The sequence below is a fragment of the Drosophila navojoa genome, chromosome 5, assembly GCF_054131105.1.
Source record: "Drosophila navojoa isolate 15081-1374.11 chromosome 5, UAZ_NAV_1.0, whole genome shotgun sequence".
Taxonomy (NCBI): Eukaryota; Metazoa; Arthropoda; class Insecta; order Diptera; family Drosophilidae; genus Drosophila; species Drosophila navojoa.
This window is the reverse complement of record NC_142893.1, coordinates 17,051,047-17,079,042: the sequence shown is the minus strand read 5'-3', so window position 1 is coordinate 17,079,042 and position 27,996 is coordinate 17,051,047. Positions and strand designations below refer to the sequence as shown.

Here is a 27,996-nt window from a genome sequence, read left to right as displayed (position 1 = left end):
GCAAGCAGCGAAGCTTGTGAAACTAAAATCGGGGCCAACAACAACACAACAAAAACGAGAACAACAGCGAAAAAATTAAACCAAACGCCTCTGATTGTATATATGGAAAATCTTAAGTACCAAAAAAAAAAAAATAAAAAAATCGAGCTAAATAAAATTGAAAAAATTTGCCGCCTGTTGACGATGATTAAAAACTTTTCGAGACAGTTGACGCTGCACAAAAACTCTTCGTAAATAATGTGAAAAGAGAGCGAGGGAAACTCTTGTGCCACCCCCCGCGCCTCACATAGCCTGGGAAATTAGGTTAGTAGCGGGGCGCCACTGGCTGAATTGGCCTGGGGTGCCTGGAGTGTGGTTGAGGTGCTCGGGGTGGTCGCAGCACCACTGGCTGTCTATATGAGTGGAGCGAATGGGTATGGGCATTTATGGTCACATATGCAATTTGATTAAAACTTTATAGAGCCCTATATAAGAAAGAGGACAAGCTGAAATGGGCTTTGGCAGAGTGTGCCTCCTTTGGAGATGCCCATACATAATAAAAAAATAAATAAATAAGACTCTCTTCTTTTAACTTTGAAATTTGTGCATCGCTAAAACAGCTAAAAGATTAAATGAGTCCAGCTTCAAAGCTTAGCAAGTTTTATTTTATTTTTTATATTTATATTTAACCATTAAATACATGAGGAAACTGCTTTCCTTCTCTTTATTCCATTTTAAATCATCTCAAATCTGCCTCTGCAAATATTTTAAATACACAACGGCTACGCAGCACATTCCGTGTCATAGCAAGCAGCCTATTAACAGCAACAGGCTGGTGCTCACATTAACTGTAGCTCTGGCAACGCTAGCCAATTACTGCTCAGAGCTGCCAGACGTTTCTCTGTAAGAGCGCCACAATTTAAATTTAAAACAACGAGCAGATAAGAGTAGAATTAAATGCAATTTGATTTAAACTGTAAAGCTACTTTTATTAATTAAATGCCAAACATTTGCATTTTCTATGACATTATATTAAAGAAAATTATATGATATTTAAATTTATTTAAATTCTTATGAAAATATTATATAAATAATTAATAGTACATATTCAATAATTACATTGTAAATATACAGAGCTATTAAATGTTACCCATATTTAAATTTAAAATCAAATTACCAATTACTCAACACAACACACAAAATGTTCATGAAATTCCAAATGCCCTGATTCAGGTACCGCACAAATAACGGTAAACTTTTTGTAAATAAACATGGCTGCCGTGGTATGAGCTTGTCAGAGAGCCAAACGCATCGAATAAAAACATAAGAGAGCGAGTGAACGGCAGAGTGAGAGAGACAAAGACAGAGAGAGTGAGAGCGAGGGAGATAGAACAAAGGCACTTGCTAACTGTGCGTGTGGGAGAGCTCTGGAATGCGCGCGCTTTTTTGTGCTACCAACAACAGAAACAACAATACCAACAAGAACAAGGCGAGCCATAAACAGGAAGCTTTTTGTGCGATTGCACAACTCGGAGCGCAATTATTGCGCGACTGGCAATCGGCGCGGCAACAACAGCAAAAACGAAACGCTGCTGCAGCCGCCAAAAACAAAACACAGACAAACGATTACACAGCAAATAATAATAACGGTTAAATACTGTTGTGTGTGTGAGTGCGTAAAAGAGGCGGTCGGTCGCGCCGCCTCCTAAAACGTCGGCACCGACGCCAGGGCTGGCGCACAGCACAGCAACACAAGTCTAACGGCAACTACGCCAGTCGCCAGTCGCCGCTTTGCATTCTAGGCGCTCGGCTCTGTTCCACTCCCATTCATTCGAGTATTCATTCAGTGTGTGAGTGTTGATGAGGTTAGTTGTGAATGCCCATTGTGTCGCGTCAAATGCTAAAAGTGCAGTGCGTAACCAAGTCAAAGAACAACTGAAAAAAGTGACGAAAAAAGGAAAACAGAGAAGCAAAAATAAAGAGCAGAAGCTGAAGAAAATACGGCTGAAAAGGATTCCCAAAAGTTTTGCCTGCGAGTCGCGCTGCTGGCGCTCGTCGACGAACATTTCTGTTGCATACTTCTTGGCTGGCCGCGAAAATCTCTGCGAACATGTTGGTAAGTTGCAGCGCATAAAAGTATGCAATGGCTTTTCGCCCAAAATTACACGAATTACGTGCAAATACCGCTGCATGGGGGAGTTGCATATGCCGCGCCGTGCGTATTTAGCGACAGCTGCCAAAAAGGGGGAACATTCAATTGGATTGGATTCTATATAAGTCCATAGTAGTGGGCAATTAAAAAATTTTCCAACAAATGATTTATTGATTTTTCCGCACTGCGTTTGTGTGAGTGCGAGTGTGAGTGTGAGCGTAACTGTGAGTGTGAGCGTTCCGCCTGTCTGTGTGCGTATATATTTTTCGGTATGCACTTTTTCCAGAGAATCACCCCACCGCACGGCACGAAGAGCAACAGCAACGACAACGATAACAGCAACAGCAACAGCAACAGCAACGGCAACTATTGTCGGGCTCCAAACAACCCCCACAAACTAAAAACAGCGCCAACTTCTATTTTTCCATCATCAATACGATGGGCTGGCTTGCTCCACATGGAAGCATTTGCCATGGCTTTTTTGTCATTGGTATTGGTATTCGAGCAGGCGCTCTATGCAGCAAAAATACCAACCCCCAAAACAATGCACACACTCACACCCACGCGCACACACACAAACACACACACACACACACATACACACATAGATATTGAAGCTTTAGCTGCTTTGGCATTTTGAAAACTACAAGCGAACGACTTTTCGCATTGGGTTGGGTGGTTGTTTTTCCTACCACCAGGCGGCGCATATCATAAATTTTGTGTCTATAACAATTTTTGGTTCACCCACCACCCACACCCTCCCCTGCCCCCTCTTCCAAAACAACCGTCCACCGCCCAACCACCCCCCAGCTGTCGCTCAATCGCATCAAAAAACTGCAAAGGAATTATTGTTGCAGTTTTCAAATCCAGCTCAAAAAGAGAGCGAGAGAGTGAGTGAAAGAGTAAGAGAGAGTGAGTGAGAGAGAGAGAGAGCTAAAGTTCTCTCTCGCTTAGTGTCAAATATGTAGTTTGTGTGCGTGCTTCCTCTTCTCTGCTGTCCAGCTGCGTTCGCAATATGCAATTGCATTTGCTCCGTCTCTCTCGCTCATGCACTCGCTCTCCTTGTCTCGCTCACGCACTATTTGATTTCTGTGGGCGTGAGTGGGGCGCTGATTGCATATGGTTTTTGTGCTTTAGCTTTTTATGCAACATATGCGGCATATGCAAACATGTGTGTGTGTGTGTGGGTGTGTGTGTGTGTACATACATATATTAATATACATGAGCGTATGCTTGTGTCTGTGTTTTCATTATATAATTTGTATTTTGTTATTTATGTTCATGTATTTGGTGAAACTAAAATTCTTTCTAGCTTTTATTTTCCCTGTTGTTGCTAGGCAATGCAAATAGACGTCCTGCAGAGGGAGTGCAACGTCAGCGGGGAAGTTACGAATTCCGTTAGTTTGAGTTGAGCATTTTATTAGTATATTACACACACACACACACACACAAATACATACATACATATGTACATGATTTATACCTTATATAAAATGCAAAGCTTTATGCATTCCTATTTCGCTGCATGGGATTTAACATATGTCTGTGTGTGCAGTGAAATTATAAAGGATTACATATAGACATCAATATATACCTATATATTATTCAGTTTGTAGTATGAGAAATACATGTATGTCTATATATTTAAATATTAAATGCATCTAAAAGTTTTTGTGGTGGTTGCTACAAAAACACACATCGAATTCAATTACAAATTGTCAGACGTCTCACAGTTGATATATAATGCATAAATATTATATTTGTATATAACTTTCAATTAAAATGGAGAATTCTAGAGAGCCTCTTTAAAAACAAACATTTATATTGTTTAGTAATACGTACACACATATATAAACTTGTTTATGTATTTTTAAACACAAAGAATATATTTTAGAATTTTTGACAAATATCTAGAGTAATCGTGATGGACATGAGGAATCCAATCGATCCCTAGAGAAAATCAGTTTAGATTTTATAGAATTAAATTACAATCACCATAATAGTTTTAGTATAAATTAAAGGTATCAAAATGGTTCTTACCAAAAATACCATTAGATTTACATAAAAGTAGTAGAAATGAAAGGGATCTACCTATTTGTCTAGCATCCTACCAAGGACTTTAGCTCGCAGAGATTATTGAATAACAACATGAATTATTGCATGATCTAGAATTCTTAGCCCGCAACATTATTAGGAGGTTTTTCTGCGTAAGAAAGGTTTTATCTCTTTAAAAATGTCAATGGAGGCAGGCTTATTTGCATTCCAATACTCTTGGATAAGGTTAAAGTGAAATCAAAGTGAAATCAAATTTGTGAACGTCTTCAAAATATGCGACTGCAATAAATCCCTTATTAGAATGACCTAAATTTGAGTTATCTGCTAATTGATCAATTGTAACTTAAGACTAACTCTCTTTATTCTTACTTGCTTCCTTTTATATTTCCTTCTTTCTCTACCTTAAGGCTAACTCTTCCTCTCCTTGCTTTCTTCCATACTGTGTTCCTCTCTATCTTAGGGCTAATGCTATCCTTTTTTGGTGGATATCCTGTCTGTGTGCTTTCTTTTCCTCTGCCTTCTCGAAATAATTTGAACATAGACTTACAATATGACCATGGAATACTTATAATATAATTATAATATTAATAACAAAATAACAGTATAAATAAATATATGCTTATAGTATAATAATAAACCACTTTAGCTAATAGGGTTGTAAGAATGTCTTTAAACCAATACTATCTATACAATATCTTTCACATTTCAGTAACCGTCGTATTTTTCTAGAATTGTATAGAAATTTCATACAGAAAAATTACTTCATTTGGAGTGGTGGCGGCGTGGGGCAGCTAAACTGCTGACCATTTCCTGTTGATCACATTCCAGTTTTGACCCGCCACCAGAGTTGCCCCCACTAACCGAAAACACGAACTCACCCAGGGCCCAGAGCCCAGAAGCCCGTGACTCACAAGTGAGCAAAGGCCGACCGCAAAAGCAAATGCCGGGAACTGTATCCAAGCACACACACACATACACAAACACACACACATACACACACACATACATACACAGTTAGCTAGACAACGACTGAATAGATGTTCGGCCCACCCACGCCCACGTTTTCGAGTTTTTATAGTCGGCGAATTGCGCATGCGTTACCGTACCCTCGTCTCTCGGATACTGCCCCTACCCGAGCTGTTGCCTCTACCCCGCCGCCTACTCCAGCCCGTGTCCGTCCCACGCTAGGCTACGCCATGTTGAATATGTGAGAGCGACGAGAGAACGACGATCGCAACCCACCCTAGGCCATTGTCTGTGTGTTGCCTTGGCGTGAGGGTCAGGTTGGGCCCCTCTGTTCGGCGACACTCCACTTTTTATATACAGATATGTATGTATGTATATATACTTTTTTTTTTTTGTTAAATGAGACGTGACAAAGTGCAAGCAAATCGTGACGATCGGCAAAAGGGGGAATCGGGAACGTCCAAGCTAAGGGATTTTTTGTGATCTTCGCCTGGCGCCTTGTGGATGAAGCCCTACCCAGCGACACTTTCTCCTCACTGAGGAAGGGCTTCGCCCAGTGACCAGCAACAGGTTTCCACCCAGCTCGTTTTGTAATTGGCTCTGCTCATTACGCAGCTTTCGTTATATCACCACAGCACAGCGCACACAAGGATGGCCAGAGGTTAGCGGTCGACGCGTCAGTCCACCCGACAAGTGCAACAGCTGTGATATCGCTCGCCGAGCATCATTTGGCATTGCCAGAGTTCGATGTCGATCGACTGTGTTTTGGCTGTCTGCGTCTGCTGCTTTCCTTGGGCCAGTGGGCCACATGCTCACGTCTCGGGCCTCGTTAGTTAGGGCTGCTGCCGCTGCTGCTGCTGCGGCTGCGGCTGCTTCAAACCGGTTCACTAGCCAGCGCTCCTTTGCAGCGGCAACGGTCTCGTCATCAGCCACCATCGCCACTTGAGTGGCAATGAAGTCTAAAAGTAGGGTGCTCCATTTCACTGAGTAACCTGTTTTGTCTCTTGATCCGTAATCTGACGCATTGCGCTGCACTGAAGGCATTTCTGAAATGGCTTTGCCTGAGGCTGGGCTTGGTTAGGGGAGTTTATGGGAGCGTAAATAACTGTAAGAGTATTTATTTGGAAAGAAGAAGACTTTAACAATTTTCTTAATGGCAAAGTCAATTGAAAAATTTATTTGTATATTTTACGCAATTTTTTAAAATTCTATACAAAGTATAAATCTTTATTTTATTTCTTTGGAATTATTTTGATTAATAAATATAAATATCTAAAAAATCGTAATTATTAAAATAAAATCAATAGTCTGTTAAATGGCTCATCAATTCACATTATAAATTTTAATTATATAAAGATATAATATTTATTCTAAAAAGAAATTTAATATATAATTATTAATATACATATAAGGTTTTTTTATCTTTTCAATTATTATTATATATTTTATCATCTTTTATTCTTCATTATTATCAATATTATTATAACTTGTTCCCTTTTTTATACATTTCCTATCTCATAAGATTCCTCTTCTGTAACGCATCTTTTAGCTGAGTAACTGTTAGCTTCCAATGCACTCTCATCTAAATGCATTTTAGCCCATCGTCATTTCACTAATTGATTCACCCGCTTCGCTACTCACTGATTAAAGCAACAATCACAAGATCCGTAACTTTTCGCTACAATAAAAGTAATAATAAGAACAACGACAACAAAGCAACAGCAACAGAACGTTATCTGCTCTGCTCACTAGCTCAGTTGCAGCGCAGCTTGATGCGATGCTTCTTCTTTCAGCCATTGATTGCGTTCAACTTTCAATTTCATTGACTGCGTCGCGTTGCTCGTGATTTCGTTGTAGTTGCGAGTGGCGGCGTCGAGTGCAAGTCTTGCACTATTGAGGTATTTCCCTGTGAGTCATGCACATTTGCATAGCATTGACAGATTATTCAAGTCGAGTTTTTCTTTTGGCTTTGACTTCAGCCTAACCTCAATTTCAGCTGTGCTGCCCACGCTGCAGCCAGCGCCACCCAGCTGCCAACTACCTGCCCAACCTTATGTACATACATATGTATGTATATAAATACATTTGTATTGTGTCTACCTGGACTATGTGTGTATATACATATGTATGTAAGTGTGTATGTATCAGCACCTCCTCGGAAACGAGCCCAAAAAGCCGCGGCCACGCTAATGAACGCAACAGTCAATCGTCCCCCGTAGCCGATGCCGCCAACAGTAACAGCAAAAGCAACAACAGCAACAACGGCGGCTACAAAAACAGCCACAAGCAGCAACCCACATGCACGAAGATCATTACCAACAGTCAACCCGCCGACGCCGACGGCCGCGCATAAAAATACAACAAAAATCAAGTTGCGCAGCGGCGGACGCCACACAAACTGACCTGCTTCTGCGCGACTGCGCAGCGGCTGAGCCAACAACAATATTGTCCAGAAATTCTACAAGCCAACCCACCCTACGCAATAAACAACAACAACAGCAGCAGCAATAGCAGCGTCTATGCTACCCCGCTCCCACTGTTGCTCTCTGATGCTCTCACTCAGGCCCACACAACAACAGCAAAAACGTGAATGAGCGGGTGGCTTGCCTGGCCGTGCCTTGGCTGTTGCTGTCGACGCCAACAGCGACAGAGACGCCGGCGACGCCGTCGATTGTTTGTTGCAATTTCTCTTTTATTCGATCATTCGCTGTATAAGGTGGCTGCTTGGGCCCCCGGCGGCTGGGAACAGTGGAATACTACGGAATTACATATGTGCACTTGTCACAATAAGTTCATTTCAGTATATAATAGTACCAAAATTATTTTAAAATTCTTCAATTTAAATTTTTAGTTAAAACTAATATGTGTTTTTGATTAAATTACCCACAATTAAGTCATGCTACACTTATTAAATTAATATCACTCACGGAATTCAAGGAAATCAACTTTGCATTGTCGATTGAGCGATTTATCCCACTGTGCAGCAGCACTGACGCTGCCCGAGCGCGGTCGTTTCAGCAGCAGCTGGCTGCGTCATCGTTCCATGCTTCTCTCCCACATTCTGCCTGGTGTCGGTGACGCTCTCGCAGTCTGTTGGAATTTTTCGTGGCGTTCGGTTCGTTAGCTCGCATCGCGTGCATTATAACAGCACAGCACCACAAACAATTTCTTGTATATTGGCCGGCGCGTGTTTTTACAGATTTTTGGCCAGTGTTTTGATTAATTAAAGTGCACAATTTAATGTGCATGTCTGCATCTAATTGCATACTCTACAAATAGTAAACAAATTGTGTGTGAGTGTAACAGTGACACAACGAGAACAGCAACAACAATAAAAGGACGTTTTGCGGCGTTTAGAAATGGCTTAAAGTCCAAAGAACACGGACTAATTACAAACAATCAAAGGTACATATTAATTATCATATGTATTAAAATATTCAAAATAATTAAGAACTAAGGGCGCAGAATAAATGCCGTCTTGGCGGCTATAAATAATTATTGATAATCAGATTTCTGAGCACTTGCAGTGGTTTTCTTGTATGTGTCGTGTGTCTGGCTGTGTATGTGTGTCACTTTTTGGAATGGATGTGCCCAATGTTCAAGGGCACAGTTTTTGGAAGGACGTTGCCAGACTTTTACATATTGCGATGCCAAGATTATAATGTAGACAGGATATTAGCAAATTTATCATATATGTTTAGCTTGTCAGTTTTAGCTGGACACATGTTAACGCTTAGAACGCATGTGGCTAACAGATATGTATGTATATTCACACAGACATTGAGACACTAATACTAGCATACATTACATAGACCCATCGACAAAAATCATTCCGAAGGCCACAGCCAACAACCACAACCCACAGGTAGCTGGCGGCTTAAAACCGGTTACCCAATTTCCAATTATACACAGACAACCCAAAAAAAAACAGCCACTCCAACGCCCAAAAAACGCACCAACACTCAGACAACACTCCCAAAAACCAAAAAAAAAAAATACAAAGAATGCCCGCGAAGAGTGGGCACCCCTTTCGTGCCTTGGGTCGGGCCCGCCTGTGGCAATCACAAAAGAGATGCCAGCACAGACACACTCATACAGACAGATGAAAATCGAGCCTCGGTCGCCATAGCAGTTGGCCCTCCCTCGCTCTGCAAGGGGCAACGATAATGAATGATGTGAAACCCACCACCACCACCGCCAAACCCAACGGCAACAACATCCTTGACAGCTTGCGTGTGTGTTGGGTACACTCTTCCTCCTGCTCCCACACTAACTGTCTGGCTGACTGCCTGCCTGCCGCCCTCTCTTTCTGTCACGCACACTTGTAGCTTCGCATTTGTAGTGTGTTGGTCTGGCAACCCTGCGCCTACATTATCCTACTTTCTTTTCATCCGTCTGCCTGCGCTCTCGTGTTTCTTCTTTACCAAATGCGCAACGCACTCGCACACACACACACACACGCACACATGTACATGCACACGTAGAGAGTCTTGTGTGAGTGGGTGATGTTTGAAAATCTTGCCTGCCCGTTTCCCCCGGGGCGAACGGCGCGACACATTGCGCGATTCGACCCGACTCGACTCGACGCCTACCTCAGCCCTATTTATTCTTTTGCTTTGTCGCATAACCGTTGCGCTCTTTAATTGCCGCCTCGCTTGGCTCAACTCCCGACTTTCGGCTCGCTCTCTCGCACACTGTCTGTCTCTCACAGCAAGCGACGCGACTGACCGTCGCCCGTCGTTTGCTTCTTCTACCGCCTGCTGTTTCGTATGTTGATTTTTATACCCTGAACCCATTGAAAATGGGAAATCAGGGTATAATGTTTTTGTGTAAAAGTATGTAACAGGCAGAAGGAATCATCGCAGACCCCATAAAGTATATATATTCTTGATCAGCACGATGAGCTGAGTCGATATAGCCCTGTCCGTCTGTCCGTCCGTCCGTCCGTCCGTCCGTCCGTCCGTCCGTCCGTCCGTCCGTCCGTCCGTCCGTCCGTCCGTATGAACGCCGAGATCTCAGAAGATATAAGAGCTAGAGAGCTGAAATTTCGTGTGCATACTCGTGTATACCATACGCAGTACGAGTTTGCTTTATTTTTTCGATAACTCATCCGATAACTTTTTTATCGAGAATAATCGAAAAATTGATTTTGTTTTTTGAGCCTCATCGGAGTACTATTAGACGTAGAGACTTCAGATTTACTGTGTATATAGAGATAATGAATACAAACATTTTGTAATCAACAGATTTTGGATACCACGCCTTCTTCGCCCCCAATTTGTAAAAAACGCATTTCAAGTACTAGAGACTTGTGCTTTGGAATGTACACACATTTTTACCATATGATTACGCCCTGAAAATTTCATTAAGATCGTATGTTTATAAACGAAGTTATTCATCAAGTAAATTCTCATACTATTGCCCACACTGCAGCGCAGCCCAAGCGCAGTCGCTGCTTCCTGCGCAGTTAGCAGAGCGCGGGCGCGTGAGGGTGGATGCATGTGTATTTATGTGTGCGTGCATAATAGAAGTGCAGAATGATAAGAATATCAGCTTGGAGGGTTCAGGGTATCTCCTAGTCGAGCAGCATCGACTAGAGTCTTCTTACTTGTTTAGGTTTTTATTTTGGCGTCCACTGCCTAAACAGCGGCCCTCGGCCCTCGGCTCTCGTTTTCTGTTTTATTTTATTTTATTTTTTATTTTTGCCTTCACACCCTTTTGTTAGTTTATCGCACACAAATTCTTTGCTTGCCCACTGCCGTTTGCCTGCCTGCCTGCAGTTTCGCCTCGGCCTGCCCAGCGACGACGACTTCTGATGAATTTCTTACACCCACCCAACAGCAACACCAGCAACAACTTTTGCATTACTCTGCTCTGCTCTGCTCTCCTCGCTCAACCTCTCCTCTCTTCTTCCTGCTGCGTTCGTTCACTTCGTTTTTGCTTTGCTTGGCTGCTGCTGTCTGCGTTACCGCCCCCACACAATTCGGCCCTCTATAATTTGCCCGTTGTTGTTTTTGTTGCTCACATTTTGTTGTTTATGCAGCGTCGTCTCCCCTTCGTTTACTTTAGCACTTTTTGCTGCGCTTTCATCATTTTCAAGCAAGGAGTTGTCAATGCGGCGATCGTTTTTCGGTTACAGACACACACGCACACATACACACATACATAATGTATGTATCTATACAGATTCATACATGTTTGTAGGTGTGCATAAGCTTGATTCTCAGAGAGCCAATGCGCAGTTATAAATAAAGCACTCGCCTCTACTCTCTTTTATGAGCGATGATTTGGAAATTAAGAGTGCCAATAGTTGAGCTTAAGGATTCAGCTATGTTAACATTAAGCTTTCTGTTAGTTTTTGACTCAGTTTAATATTTTATATACATATATTCTCATTTATAACAGGATCTGTATGATAATTTATCAAATTTCTTGCCAATTAGACAATTATCTATCATGCTAGATCTCTTTATGGTGACACACCCCAGTTAAAAAGATAGACCCACACAGCCATATTCAGACACGCAGCCAGCTATCTCTCCCTTTGCTCTGCCAAGTTCAAGTTCCCATGAACAAAGGCGCGACCCCAAAACGCAGCCAGAGCGCAAACTTCACAAACTAAATTACGCACTTCCCGTCGGGGCCCAATGGACGGATGGCGATCTATAGGGGAGGGTGGCTTGCGGAAAGACAACGGGACGATCGACGATCGGTAGATCGGTACCTGCCTGCCAAGAGGGTTGCTTGTTCGCTGGCTGCACCGGCCGAACAATCTCACCAAAAATCACATAGGAATTTCCTGTTACAGCGCCGTCGCCTCCCCCGAGCCGACCCGGCCTGACCATGCTGCAGCTTACCTGCCCGAGAGAGTTTACCTGTTCCACATAGCAGCAGCTGTTTGTTTTGCGGCTTTCAAGGTTTCTACTTTTTACCTGTGGCGTCTTTGAGTCGCGTCCCCTTTGCAGAAGTAGAAGCAGAAGCAGCAGCAGCAGCAGCGACAGCCACAGCAGCCACCCCATTGCGTAGGATTCCATTTCATTTCATTTCATTTGTGGACCATTCGCCGCTTTCAAACTTGGGTTGGGCCAGGGCTCAGTCCCTCTCAGTGTGTTGGGGGAGGGGTTAGAGCTGTTGGCTTGATTATATTTTGGTTTTTGGTTTTCGGTTGGGTTTGCTCGTTTTTTATCGGGCCAGTCACTTTGTTGGCGTGGCCCGAAAACGAGAAACTCGTCTTCAGTCGTCGCCCCCTCCTCAGCTCAGTCGCGCTGCTCTTTGTGCGCTTTGTGATCATCATTATCTGCGTTTCGCTGCCTCATTCTATGGGGCTGTGGCGGTGGCGGTGGCGGTGACTGCGACTGTGACTGGAGTCGGGGCCTCGCACTGCTGCCGGCGCATCGCCATTGCCATCGCCTCCTCCTACTACAATTTGCCTAAAAACCTCAACCGTTTTTCAATATTCAACGTTGGGACGGCCCAAAAAACCAAAAATCAAGAAGAGAAAAAAACACACGAGTCGTCGACGAAGGTTGTTGTGAAATTTCATTATTGGGTCTGTTTCTTTCGGAGGTTGTGTATGAATGTATGTGTGTGTGTGTGACTGCCTGCTGCTTCTGGTATTGTTGTTGTTGTTGTTAATTTTAAGAGGCGTCCAGCGTCAACAACTCAACGTTAAAATTTTGGGTTGGGTTTAGAGCACATGCTCTTATACATACACATGAAAACGGATAGATACATACATATATACAAACACGTATACATAAGTATCTATCCGTTTTGTGTGTATATAATGTATAACTAATCGGAAGAACAACCCTAAGATCCGCTCGAATAATAAAGCCTGTCAATTGTAGTATTCGAGATATTTCGATTGGGCTCAGTTCTAGAATGGAGAGATCACCTTTAAGATGTTATTGATTCAATAGATCCTGGAAGATATAATATAGATATAAACTATGATCATATAGACTTTAATTATTTGATTACTTGATAACCCATATTCATATTCAGTTCATAACTCCATTGGAATCTACAGTGAAAGATATAATAGATTTAGATTTAGTTTAGAATTAGACTTTATTTGCATGATTTATTTGATACCCTTTTCATAACAATTAAGGATCATGAGTTTTCGATCACTCTTCAAAGTAAAGCTTTAAAAAATCCTAATCTAATATTCAGAATAAAATGTTGTTAGCTCCATTATAAATTTTAATATGTTCGGGGCATATGTAATGGCTAGAACCGGCCTGTCAGGTGTAACAAATCCGAATGTAGTATAATCATATGTGCATATGTCTGCATGCCATCGCATAATTGGTCATCCCTTCTAGCCGGGCTTATCCACTTGTCAGCTGGTAAGGCTCAACCCCTAAGCGCAAGTGCCGATGCACGCACTGCAGGCCAATAGTCCAGCAACAGGCTGGCAGAGGAGTCGCTCCCTCTGGCGGCAGCTGCAACCTGCTCGCCAACCCTGCGACCAGAACTAACATTGAACACGACGGAAAAAAAAACCACCCCTAAATGTGAAACAACAGCGGCATAAATTGCTACCCCAGGAGGGGCAGAGATCGTAGGACAGACAGGCAGACAGTCAGTGCTGAGGCGATGCACATGTTGCTTGGGCAGCATTTTAAGTAAAAGGCAAAGATTTCATAAGAAAAGCGAGAGAAGCAGAAGCAGGAGGAGGAGGATGAGGATGAGAAGTAGGAGGAGTAGGGGAGGTGAAGACCAAGTAGGAGGGTGCAACTGGCACTTGAAAGAGGGACGCCAGACGCAGAGATCGCCATTTTCTTTTTCCTTTTGCTGCTGCTGCTGCTGCTGCTGTTGCTGTTGCAGCAGCGCCTGCATTTTGGGTCGTTCGACAACGTTTTATGAGGGCGCGCACCTGCCAACAGCTGCCAGCAAAAAAATAAGACAACAGCAACAGCAGCAACAACAACGGCGGCAGCAATAATAATAAGCATAGCCAAAAGCTGAAGTCGGAGAGACAACTGAAATGCTATATATGACTTGGTTCGAATCGAAGCGAAATGAAGCGAACTGAACTGAACTGAACTAATGGCTGCCCTTGAAGATGTTGCTGCTGTGAATGTTGCTGTTGCTGCTGCTGTGGTAAATGTTGCTGTTGTTATTGGCGCTGCAGCAAACGCCCACAAGGCGATGCTACCAGCACCACCCAAAAATCAACAAGCAGACAGAGATATTACACATACATATACAAGCACTCACACACACACACCTTAGGAAACCAGCTTTAAAGTGCTGCGCTTATTGCTTTGTTGTCTGTCCGCTCATCTTGGGCCAAAGCTCAGCTCAAAAAGAAGACGCCAAAAAAGAGAGGCAAAAAAAAAAAAATAGCAGCAGCAGCAGCTGCCGTCGCATCGTTTTGCTGTTGTCTTCGACTGGCCACAAAAATTACCACCTGCCGCCCATATAAAGCTGCCCTCTGCGCCTTCACACACACACCGAGACATCGAGAGACACACGCACACATAGACACAGCCCGCAGCGGCGCTGGCGGATGTCTGTGGCGCAGCTGCCAAAAGTGCAAAGCAACGACAGCAACAACAACAACCGAAATGAAGACGAATCGTAAATGCAGCGTTTACATATTGACTACACATACATACATACATACATATATTCAGCTATTTTGCTTATTTCCCTTTTGTTTTATATTTTGTAAAATTTGCTGTGGCCACCCCACTCCCTCCCACGTAACAACAACAATACCAATGCAAGCAGCCCACACGCATGCGCCGCTGCTGCTGCTGCGTAGGCGTGTGAAGCAGCCAAGAAAATCATCTACGTTGCGTCCCCTGGTTGCTGTTGTTGTTTGTTGTTGTTGCTGCTGTTGCGCATATAAAATTGAAGATTTTATATTGCTGTCGTTCGAGCGATCGTTGAATTTAGCTGGACACAACAGCTGTTAGACAGCCACCCACTTTAACAACTTGTTGCTGTTGTTGTTGTTGTTGTGTATCGATGTATCGGTCGCGCTGTTAATGCCAGACAGAGGCGCAAGACAGTGGTACAAGTTGTTAGAAATGCAAGCGCTGGAGATACTGAAATTATTTTTGCTGATTGAAAATAAATAAACTATTATCTGAGATGGAACAAAAATATCCACTTATTCTTAAATATTACAATAATTTATTGAATAATTGAAATAATAATTTTACAGTGAGTTAATGTATAAAATACTTATAAAACCAACAATAGAACTTTTGTTGATTCTCATTTCGCATTAGATAAGCTTTAATTTTTATTTTATACCCAGCAGAATAATAAAATTTTAGTTTTTTATGAATTTATATTATTTTTTTTTATGTACATATGTATTAAAATAATTAATTATTAAATTAAACTCGTATCTACTAAGTGTTAATATGCACAAACATGTAAAGATTAAAAAGTTGTTTGCATTGCGTGTGCCACTCGAAGTTGTTGGCTTTGCTCACTTTTATGTGTATTTGGTCTGGTGCCGCCCTTCCAATTAACTCGCCCCACTGTGCAGGCCATCGCGCAAAAGCACTTTTTAATAACTGCGTGTGGCTTTGGGACCGACAGACGGCTGCTGCTTGGCGTTAACATGTCATTAGCTGCCGCAGCCGCAGCCGCTGCCGCTGCCGTTGTCCATTGCTTGTTCTCTGCTGGTCGCCCTCCTCCCAATCGGTGCTCCTCTTCTCTCTCTCTCTCTCTCTCTCTCTCTTCGCTTCTCCCGCGTATCTTGGCCTTTCACCGTTCACCGCAACAACAACAGCTTTCAGTAATGTTGTTGCTCACCCTGAGCTGCCATCGGGTCGGCTCGGCCCACGGTGTTAAACTGTCCATGTGTGTGTGTTTACAAATATACAAATATACATTTAACTGCACATACATACATACATAAGTATGCTTACATACATACGCTCAGTCAAAAGTACGACTTTGCTTTGGCAATTTAGCAGTGTGACGCCCGCCCCCTAACAAATATATATACATGTGCACACACATACATACATACGCGTACATATGTAGCACACGCAACGCGCAATTCTGAAAAAACATTATCAGCAAAAAAGAACATAAAAAAATAACAAACAAACAACAACAGCAATTGACTCTGCTGCCTTATTTGAAGAGAAGCCACCCAATAATGCGTTTACCGTTAACAGTCAATCGTCCGGCATCTGCACCACGAAAGACAACAGCCGACAGCTGGACAAAAGAAGAAGAGCGAAAACGATCGGCAGACGTGCGCCCTGTCATATCTTTGCTCTCTTTGCTTGCTTCGCTTGCGCTCTCACTTCAATTATTACTACAGCAAAAGCTCCGCAACCGGCATTTTTATGTTCAGCTGCCAACCGGTTTAGCGCGCTCTCTCGCGCTCTTTCACTCTCGCTGACTCCCCCAAATTGCGTTGTCATTGCGGGCAGCAGCAGAGCGTCGCAGCTGCTGCGGATGCCAATGCTGATGTCGGTTTTTTTGCACACCCACCACAGGCGGCGGTGGCGTCGGCGTCGCTGTCGCTGACGGCGACTGATCGCTGTATTTGTTCTTGATGGTGCGCGTGTTAGAGTTGTTGTAAATTGATTTTGTTGCTGTTGGTGCTGGGGCTAGTGCTGCTGCTAGCGGCGACGACTGTTGCGCCCATTTTCAGCCCACTCGCTGACGCGCCCATTTGACGCCGCCGTTTGGTTTGCTGTCTCTGGGTTTTTTTTTCAGTTATTTTATTTTTTTTTTTTTAGCTGCCTGCTATTAGCAAAGCGGATGTTGTTGGTGTTTTTTCAGTGCCTGGCCCCAACCGAACACCCACACACTCTGCCGCTGTTGTTGGCAACGCATGACACTTTTTGTTGTGTGTGTGTGTGTGTTTATGTTTATGTGTCTATCGCTCGCCCACAAATGTTGACCCCATCGCTTGGCCCTTTCTTATCGGGTATTTGTGTGTTTTTTTTAATATATTAAGTTTTTGCGAAACATTTTGAATGACGAAAGATATTGCAAAAATTGATAATATTGCAAATGAAGGCTGACGATATTGTAAAATTGAATAATATTTCTCTTGAATTTAAGAGTGTCTCCAGAGAGGGCTAAAGATTTAATCGCAAACAATTGTATATAATATTGCATATACCCTATAGATTATATTGTATACATTGATCTTGAGCTGAGACAAAAGTCGAGTCACCCACCCAACAACAACAACAACAACAGCCACAATCAAATCAACATCAATAACAATGCCCTTGGCTTGAAAAGCCACACGCAGCGAGTCACTGAAAGGGCGTGGGCGGGCGGCAAGGCAAGCGAGGGAGCGTGGAGGGGAGCAGCTGGGCTGAGATCTGCAGGCTTTGTAGACCTACCCAACGAGACACAACAAACCAAAGCTGAAGCCACAGCCACAGCCGCAGCCGCAGCCGCGAAAGCAAATGCAAAGCAAACGAATGAGAAACGAAATAAAGCAGAAGACTCAAACGCCCCCAGTGGCGCAAAGTGTGGGCAACAACTGTAAAAAGCACACAAAGCATAAAATCAAATATGCAAAAACCAACAACAACAACAACAAATAACCATACGAAATATGACGCGAAAAGAGACGAAAGAAAACACGCTTCGGTACGGTCACACACACACACACAGACAAAAATTCTCTCATTCCTTACACACACACACACAGACAGACCGACAGAGCACTCCCCGGCAGGCCAGGCCAGGCCCGCCCCCCTTGCCCATTTGCCGCATGGGCCTGGGCCTAGGCGCGTGTGGGTGGCTCCCACTGTGTTGGCTCTGGGCCATCGAAAGAAACGCGCCCATGTCCCATGCCCCATGCTCCATGCCCATAACAAAAACAATTTTGTCGCCATACAAAAATTGTTTGTTTTTTGTTCAGCATCTCACTTGAAAAATGAGGCGCAGCCATCAGCAACATGTGGGCCAGCAGCAGCAACAACAACAACTACAACAACGTAGAGCCACCCACCAACAACAACAAACGTGCCGCCAAAATTACAACGCAACAAACAGTTGTTGTTGTTGTTGTTGCTTGGCAATTTGTGTTGTATTTAGAGTGAGAGATGCGCTTAGATATCCTCCAAATGTGCAAAGTTTTTGGGCGCGTTGGGTTTTCGCAATAAAGTTGCTTGCCCCGCTTCCACTTCTTCCATCAAGCCCAAGCGTTGTTGTTGTCATTTTATTAATGCATGCAGCAAAACAGACGCTGCGATCAGGCGACAAAAGTGTCGAAAGTGGGTTTGAGTGTGCAAAGCAAACTGAATAATTAAAAATAAATATTGTAAATAAAATAAAAATAAATAAATATACATTCTTAAAGTGAATAGAAATATTGGGAAAAAATAAATAATAGAAAACTATTGTTAATAAAAAAAAAAAAAAATTCAAAACTAATAGTTAATAAATGGCAAAAAAACAAAACCGTAATAATTCAAAATTAAAAAAAATATTTAAATATATAACCAATACCAATAAATTAAAATCAAAGCTGAAAAAAATTGGCAAATTCAACTACATAATAAATAAATAAATAAAATAATAAATAAATAAAATAATAAATAAATAAAATAATATAAAAATAAAAAAATAAATAATACTTAATATTAAATAAATCAAAAATCAATAAATAAAAAACTTATACTTGATAATAAATATGAAATACTAATTAATGATAAATAATATGTAAATTAAATAAATAATATATACTATATAAAACTAAATAATATCTGACAAAATAAATAAATCTTAAAATGAAAGTAAATAAACCCATTAAGGAATTAGAATCAAATGCTTTGCTAAATAAATTAAAAATAAGCCAAATCAAATCTCTGATATTCACTCTATATGTAAATGTATATATAAGAATATTTATTCCAAACCACTCACTTTTGTCACCAGTCCAACAAGTGGTGAATAAAAATGTCGTGTGGAAAAAAAAGTGTGCTCCAAGCGCTGCTTGGGCTGGCGCTGACTCAGCTGATGCTGCTTGGAACGACGTCAGCATCAATCGAAAAAGAAAACCCCCCTGGGGCCCACCCGCATGGCTAGGGCCCAAGGCAGGCAGGTTCCAGGCCGTCGTCGGCAACCGTTGGTGTGTCAACAGACAATTCTTCGAACTGACGTCGATTGGGAGGGGGGGCTTTGTGTGGGCATTGGGTATTTTGTGTGCCGGATGTGAATGTGCGTTAAGCTTAGGCACACTGACTAACTTAATGTGGTCAGTCAGCCCACTCTCTTTCTCCCTCTATCTGTCTCTTTTTTATCTCCCTTACTCATTCTCTCTCTCTCTTTTGGCTTATCTTTGCAGTTTTCGAAGCGCATACGTGGAGGCAACAGCGAGAGAAGTAGTCGCTGCAATTTTCGTGCAACGCCGCCGCAAGCCAAGGCCAAACAGTCGCAGCAATGGCAACACTAATACCAGCGACAGGATGCAACACAGCGAGCGCACAGTCCTCAAATGTTGAGGCCACATATGAAGATATGTTCAAGGAAATCACACGTAAACTATACGGCGAGGAGACCGGCAACGGTTTGCATACGCTCGGCACGCCGGTGGCTCAGGTGGCCACCAGTGGACCCACGGCGGTGCCCGAGGGCGAGCAGCGCTCGTTTACGAATTTGGTAAGTAAAGGGACGGAGGCTAAATAGTTAACAGTGGTTCGATCAACAGTGAAACTGAATCGAAATAATAAAGAAATTTTCCTCTGTGATCTTATAATTATAAAAAAAAAACTTAAAATTGATATAACAAAAAATTATAAATAATGCATGAAATAAAAAATAAAAAAAAAAAACAAAAAAAATAAAATAATAATAAAAATAAAAATAATAAAGAAAATATATAAAATTAATAAGAAACTATATATAAAAAAAATAAATAAAAATAATAAAATAAATAAAAATAATAAAATAAATAAAAAATAAAAATATAAAAAAAAAAATTAAATAAAATGAATACAAAAATATAATAAATAAATATCGGTATACAAATATAAAAAATAAAAATATAATAAATAAAAAAAAAATAAATAAAATGAATACAAAAATATAATAAATGCACGCTACGCGTGCATAATAAAATATAAAATAATTTTAATATGAAAATAAAATATAAATAATTTATTAATTTTTCTTTTATTTTCACCTTTCTCTCAATAGCAACAAATTGATCGCACCGCCGCGCCCAGCATTGAGTACGAAGCAAGTGGTGCTGCGGGCGGCGGCAGCGGCAACAACGTGGCCACAACCCAGGCCAATGTTATCCAACAACAGCAGCAGCAGCAGCAGCAATCAGAGTCGGGCAACTCTGTGGTGGTCAGCGCCAGCGGCAGCGGCGCCTCAGTGGTGCCGGCGCCCAGCGTCGCAGCCGTGGGCAGCTTCAAGTCCGAGGATCATTTGAGCACAGCTTTCGGTCTGGCTGCCCTAATGCAGAATGGCTTTGCCGCCGGACAGGCGGGCCTGCTGAAGGCCGGCGAGCAGCAGCAGCGCTGGGCGCAGGAGACGGGCGCAGCGGAGCAACAGCAGCCGCAGCTGGTGCAGTGGACAACGGGCGGTAAGCTGCAGAGCTATGCGCAAGTGAGTCAGCAGCAGCAACAGCAACAGCAGCAGCAACAACAGCAACAGCAGCAGCAACAACAACAGCAGCAGCAGCAACAACAGCATCAGAGCACGCCCAAGTCCAAGTGAGTAGCTAGCGGTGTAATTGGATGTTGGAAAAGGATTTGAATCTCTTGTTATTCCCTTAGAAAACATCGTCAGGAGCACTCGGCGGAGCTGATCTATGCCAGTCCCTCCACATCGGCCAATGCGGCCCAGAACCTGGCCCAATCCACGCCCACCTCAGCGCCCACCAATTCGAGCAGCAGCAGCGGCGGCGGCAGCAGCTCTGGCTCTGGCGGCGGCAGTCGCAGCAAGAAATCCTCCCAGGCCCAGGCAGCGGCCGCCGCAGCCGCAGCGAACGGAGTGCACATCGTGAAGCGCTACGCGTGCACCCATTGCCCCTACTCGACGGATCGCCGGGATCTGTACACACGCCACGAGAACATCCACAAGGACGAGAAGCCCTTTCAGTGCTATGCCTGCCTCAAGCAGTTCAACCGCGCCGATCACGTCAAGAAGCATTTTCTGCGCATGCATCGCGAGCTGCAGTACGACATCAATAAGACGCGCCGGCATGTGCCCGCCGGCAGCGGTGGTGGCGGCAGTGGCTCCGGCGTCGGCTCGCATCATGCGGGCGGCCGTGGCAACGTGACGATCAATGCGACGGGCGTGAACATTGATAATGCCTTCCTGGAGGCACAGCGACATCCCACCTCGACCAGCATGAGCATTGCGGAGACCATCGAAGCGGTGGCCTCCGCTGCGGACATGCCGCTCGCCCAGCTGAAGCAGGAGAAGTTGGACGATGGCTCAGTGCTGCCGCTGCATGTGGCCGCCGTGATGAACAGCGCCCAGCAGCCGGTGGCCAGCTCCAGTTCCGGTTCGGGCAGCAGCAGTGCCGCCGGCTCCGGCCTGCTGAAGCCGAAGCGCGAGAAGCGCTTCACCTGCTGCTACTGTCCCTGGTCGGGCGCCGACAAGTGGGGCCTCAAGCGTCACCTCAACACCCACACAAAGCCCTTCGTTTGCCTGCTCTGCGATTACAAGGCGGCGCGCTCCGAGCGCCTGGCCACCCACGTGCTCAAGGTGCACAACAAGCGGGCGTGCAGCAAGTGCTCCTACCTGGCCGACACCCAGGAGGAATACCAAATTCACATGAGTGATGTGCAGTAAGTAGAGCCAATTGCCAGTTCTATTGAGTTGTTAAGATAGGCTAAGCAGGGATTGGATAAGAGATCTAGATGATAATCTATGGTATTTGATTGTTAGAGTTGATTGATCTATTTGAGAGTCGAGCAGGAGGTTTGACTTTGGGCTTACTTAGGTGGATTGCTGGGATAGAGTTTAAAGTGATATAGATGATGATTTAGCGGATGATCTACGGTCATTTGTTTTTATAAAGTCGGTGAGATATACGAGAGCCGATCCATCGCTTCTTTGTAAAAGCATCATAGATGAGCGAGAGATCTAGATGGTGATATGCATACATGATAATCCATAATATAGTATTATAATATATCTAAATACCTGGTATAAAATTATAGATAGTTCGATAGGAATGAGCAAGAATGAAAGATCAAGAGACGTTATATTATGATGTGTGTTATATGATATAAGATATGAGCAATCGCTTAGCTGATATGCCATTATATATAGATAGATATAGAGCTTGAATAGAAGATAGAAGAGAAAACTAGATGAGGATCTATAGCAATAGACTGATAAAAGTCTGATAAATAGTACCTATGATCTATATGATAGTCGATCGTCACTCTGATATGTTATCCTATTTAAGTTGATGGAGAACTTGAATAGAAGAGAGATTTCGATAACGTTCTATATCAATCAGTTGTTAGACTATGTCCTATAATCTATGTGATTCGCTTCTCTGATATGACATCATGGTCCTTCTGAGTGAAATGTTGTTTCTCTTTAAATCAAATGCAGTCCGCACGATAATCGTCCAGCGCGCAGCAGTAGCAGCAACAACAGCGGCAGCAACAACAACAATAACAACGGCGGCAACAACAACAACAATGGCAACAATGGCAACAACAATGCAACGCATAGCCAAAACTTGAATGTCTTGCGTACGATTGGCAACACGCTCGTGGCCAACAATCAGCTGAACACGTTTCACAATGCCGGCAATGCTTTTGGGTAACGTTCTCAGACCCAATTCTTGAACCCCCTCCCCCACCCCTAGTCACCGAACTCCCATTGTTCCACAAGCGTGCACAAAAGTTCCTCTAACTCTTGTTACTACCCTCGTTCTCTTGTTCTCTCAACTCACACACACACAAACACACATACGTACACCTACGCCTACCCTGAACACGCACTGCAGCACGTCGAGCGGCGGCGGCCAGACCGTTGGCAATGTGAGCGGCAGCGGTGCCGTTACCATCTACACCACCACCACCAATGAGGGCGTGTCTGGAGGCGGCGGCGGCGCTGGCGGTGGCGGTGGCGGCAGCAGCGGCAACATCACCGGCGGCCCCCTGCAGGAGATCATCGTGAATCCCACCTCAATGGTGGGCTGGCGTCTCAGTGCCAATGGCTCCCTGATACCGCCGCACGATCTGCTCACCGGCAGCCTGCCGAATGCGGCGACACAGAAACGCGGCTCGGAGCGTTTATTTCAATACCTCGAAGCCGAGGGCAGCGATCCGGAGGACTATGCGCGGTATTTGCTGTCCCACTTCAGTTGCTCCTCATTTAACCCATTTTTGTGTTGTCCTCAATGCGTTTGTTGTTGTCTTCTTGTCCAGTTTCATGATTTCCTTTCTTTGGGTTATTTTTTTAATATGTGCTGATTTCTGTTTGGGTGTATATTTTTGAAATATTAATGAAAAGTTTTATTATTTATTTAATGGGGACTTTCAAAAATTTTCTAGTTTCCTTTTTGGTTTATACTTGAACCAAAATGTGTTGCCAAAACTTTATTATTTATTTGAAAGTTCCTTTTTCCTTTATTTATTTATTGTTGCCAATTTCCATAGGCTAATTTTTGGTTAATATTTCACGAATTGTTGCCAAATTTCATTGTTTATATGAAATTCATATTATTTTTAATTATGTACTGATTTGTTTCATTGTTGTTCCCAGCTTTTATCAAATTGTTTTGTCCATTTTTTTTCGCATATTTTCCAAAGTTTATTATATATTATTATAAAAATATAATATATATATATTTTAAAAATATAAAATATAAATATATATAAAAATATTTTTACGTCGTTGCCAAATATAATTATTTTCTTGTTTTATTAATTTTCTTTTCACGATTACATTTTAATAGATTTTTTCAAATTTGTTGCCAAATGTAATTATTCATTTGTTGTTGTTTTTATTTATTTATTTATTTTTTGTTCATTGTTAATCGAATAATAATGAACTAAATCTTGTGTTGTTGGGCTTTAATTAAATTGTTTTGTATATTTTTCTTCCATTTTTCTTGCATATTTATCAAGTTTCAATCAAATTTAGTTTTATATGTTTGCCAAATTTCATTAAATATAGTTTATCTCTTATCTTATGTTTAGTGTTTTTATATTATATTTTTTATATTAATTTTATTTTATTTTATATTTATTTTATAATTTTATTTTATTTTACATTGATTTTCTAATTTACCCAATGCAATTGCCTCATCTAATCTCTCCTTTCGCTTGCTCTCTTCTCCCGCAGTCTGCTAAAAATGGACGCAATTAGTCGCAATACAGCTTCGGTCGCTCAGGATTTTCATAAAGCGGGAGGCGTGCACGAGTTGAAAATACCAGCAAATCATCAACTCCTGTTCAATAATAAACTGCCTTCGCAATGGACGACACGAGAGGCTGCAGCGCTATTGCACAGCCTGAGCAGCATGGGCGGCCATCACAGCAGCAGCAACAGTAACAGCGGCAGCAACATCAACAACAACAACAGCAGCAGCAGCAGCAGCAGCAACGGCGGCAACATTGGCCAGCGTCAAAAGTTTGGCGTTATGCGTGCCAGGCAGCACTCGACGGGCGAGGATGATGAGAATACACCGTCGTCGGCATCCTCCTCTTCGTACTCGGGCGACGAGTACAACATGTCGGGCGCTAGTTCACCCATGAAATTGTCGCGTCATGCCAACAGCAATGGCAAAAGCTTGCGCTCGTCGAGCGAGCACGAACATGAGAGCGAGCTGAAGGAGCAGAGCAACAACAACAACAGCAACAGCAACAGCAGCAGCAAGGCGCTGATGGCAGCGGCATTTCTGGAGGCGGCAGCCTACGAGCAGACGGCCATTGAGCTGCTCGCCAGCAAGCGAAAGCTCAAAATTGAGTATGACGAAGATCAAGAGAATCAGCAGCAACAACAACTGCAGCTACAGCAACAGCAACAGCAGCAGCAGCAGCGAGTGCAGCTTATTAAATCGTCTCCCGCGTATAAACTTAACAATAACAACAATAACCACAATAATAATAACAACAACAACAACAACAACAGTCACAGCTATTACAAAGAGAAATCTCACAGAAATGCCATGCATCATTGTCCACAGGATGACAAGGAGAACAACACCAGCAGGTCTGAGGCAACGGCCGCAGCAGCGGCAGCAGCAGCCATGGCAACTGCAACAGCTGCTGCAGCAGCGGCTGCCGCTGTTGGCACTGCAGCAGTGGCTGCAGTAACAGCAGCACCCAACAGCAACAGCAACAACAACAACAGCAACAACACACCCTTTCTCACCCAAATGGAGTACCAGAATCTCAATCGCATTGGCACACAGTTTCAGAATTATGTTAAAGATATTATTAACAAATACTATGCAGCTGAGACGCCTCTGATGCTGGCCGCCGCCGCGGCAGCGCTGCCGACAGCAACTACGACGGGCCAGCAACAGTTGTCGCCCGGCAAACGGCGACGTCTGATGAGCGAGACGGAGGAGTACATTGAGTATCTGCGCAACAAGGAGGACATTACACTGACCATAACACCCAAGGTGCCTACCGGCAGCAGCAACAGCAACATCAGCAGCGCTGCGCCGCCAAAGTTAACAGTGGCGCCGGCGTCGCAGCCCCAGTCGCTGCTCAAGCGTCAACTAGATCTGGCAGCACCGCGCAAAAGTCCCAAGAAGCCGGCTGTTAGTCAACATACTCTCAACAGCAACAGCAGCAACTGCAACAACAACAGCAACATCAACAACAGCGCCAATAACAGCTGCGCTGCTAGCGCCTCGCGCAAGTCCCTGAATCAGCTGGCAACGCTGCTGCCACTGCTGGCCGATGCTGCCAGCAAACAGGAGTATTTAACAGCGCCGTTAGACTTCAGCAAAAAGTCCGATGCAGAGACAGCGCGCAGTTCGCGCAAGCAGGCGCAGCCAAAGAAAATACGCCTCTCTCCGGAGGCGGTGGTTGCCATGCTGCGCGACAAGCATCTCAATAAGCTGGTGCACCAGAGATTGGGCTGCGCCAGCTGCACGGCCAGTCGGCGGCGCAATGGCGGCGGTGGCATTAGCTTCAACTATCATACGCTTGGCTCTCTGGCGCTGCATCGGTTTTGGAAGCATCGTGCTCTGAGAGTTGCGTCGCACGGCTGTCGGCAGTGCAGCGCACAGTTTGAGCGGCGCTACAGCTTGCAGTTACATCGTCGCCTGAAGCATGCCAAACTGTAAAAACTGGCGCTCGCTCTCCCGCAGTCCCTCACTTTTTATTTAGTTTAGAGCAAACCAATTTCTCATTAATCTTAGAAAATGTTTTGCTTGCCATATATGTACATTTCTTATGCATTAGGCATTAACATTGAAAATTCATTAAAGAACAAATTTGCATTTATTTGTTAAATTTTAAGTTGTGATGTACCTGAAATATGATTTCTCTTAAAAACAAAAAAAAAACATAAAAAGCATAAAAAAAGATAAGCTGGTAGAAAGTTTCCCCAAATTTCGATCAATTTCACATTATATTAATTGTTTAATTGAGGTTATGTAAAAGACACACACACACACATACACACACTCACAAAGCAAACTCACATTGTAGTGTTTAAACAAAAGGCAAAAAGACAACAACAAGTACACTAATATATTATATTATAATAATGAAACACTTAATAGAATTTAGGAAGATATTCGATGAGCATTTATCAAATATCTTCAATTTTGTTGCAAAAAATCATTTGTGAAGTGAAATAGCTTTAATTTGCCATTTAAAAACAAGAAAAAAAGAAACAAGGAACTTCATATTTTAGTTACTTAATACGAGTATAATTTTTGCCATGTTATTTACTAGTTGTTTAAGTTCTATTATTCGCTAAACACACACACACACATATATATATACATACACATATATACATACATATATTTAATTTATACGAAATATGGAATGCAAAACCTCAATCAATACCTTTCTGCCTTATTTCTTTATTATTCTTAACTTAAGCTTTAACATAACGAACATTTATTTAGTTTGTAGCTTTAGTTCAGTTGCTTGAGCAACAGCCACGCCCACAAAATGCCCACAACAAATACAGCAAGCATTCAGTTAATAGAATTTAATGCTTATGGATGAAGAAACAAAACATAAACTATATGATTATGATTATTATTATTATTATTAAACGTGTAGTTGTACTTATGATTTTATCAACAACAACAACAGCAACAAATACAAAATACTCAAAGAAAATACAATATATATATATAGTATATATATATATATGGAATAACTTTTTACCACACACTGAACAAGAAGGAAATATTTGACTGAAATGTGTCGGGGAAAATATTAAGAGAAGAAGAAGAAGTAGTAGCAGCAGAAGTTACAAATAAAATAACAAATAAACAATGCTATAAACAATTTCTAGTGTAAAATGTGTGTTTTTGCTAAATGTGGTAAACTTAAACGTAAATTTATTACACCAAACGATAAACTAACACAAAACAAAAGAAAACTAAAAATAAAAAAACAAAAACAAAAATGAGAAAAATCTTAAGTAAAGTAAATTTTTGGATGACAAATGCCATTTAGACAAAATTTTTGAGACAAAAAAAGACATTTATGAGTAAAGCAAAAAATAAAAAAACAAAAGAACAAATTTACTTTACATTTTATTTAAGCACATGTTGCAAATGAAAAAAAAAAACAAAAAAAAATATAATAAATGAGTAATATAAACAAATATAAGTGTTTTTAGTTTAAAAATTATATTTCCAAAAACATTCAAATAAAAGTAAAATTAGTTTAAACAAAAATTTGGAAAATCATATTGTTTAATTC

At 42.5% G+C, this 27,996-nt stretch overlaps 1 protein-coding gene across 3 annotated transcripts; it reads left to right on the top strand.

The window, feature by feature from the left end:
* Positions 1-1,512: 1,512 nt before the first annotated feature.
* Positions 1,513-26,733, top strand: chn (zinc finger transcriptional factor charlatan). 3 transcript variants are annotated; one of them, XM_030389154.2, is made up of 7 exons: positions 1,514-2,095; positions 19,455-19,768; positions 20,306-20,829; positions 20,893-21,912; positions 22,691-22,903; positions 23,091-23,429; positions 24,434-26,733. In XM_030389154.2, exons 2-7 carry the CDS (start codon positions 19,550-19,552, stop codon positions 26,388-26,390), a joined length of 4,272 nt encoding a protein of 1,423 aa, XP_030245014.1. In that variant the 5' UTR covers positions 1,514-2,095; positions 19,455-19,549; the 3' UTR covers positions 26,391-26,733. The 3 variants fall into 3 exon arrangements, with proteins under 3 accessions (XP_089118009.1, XP_030245014.1, XP_030245013.1); XM_030389153.2 differs by lacking the exon at positions 1,514-2,095 and adding an exon at positions 8,225-8,557; XM_089261883.1 differs by lacking the exons at positions 22,691-22,903; positions 23,091-23,429 and having other exon boundaries at positions 1,513-2,095.
* The last annotated feature ends 1,263 nt before the right edge of the window (positions 26,734-27,996 follow it).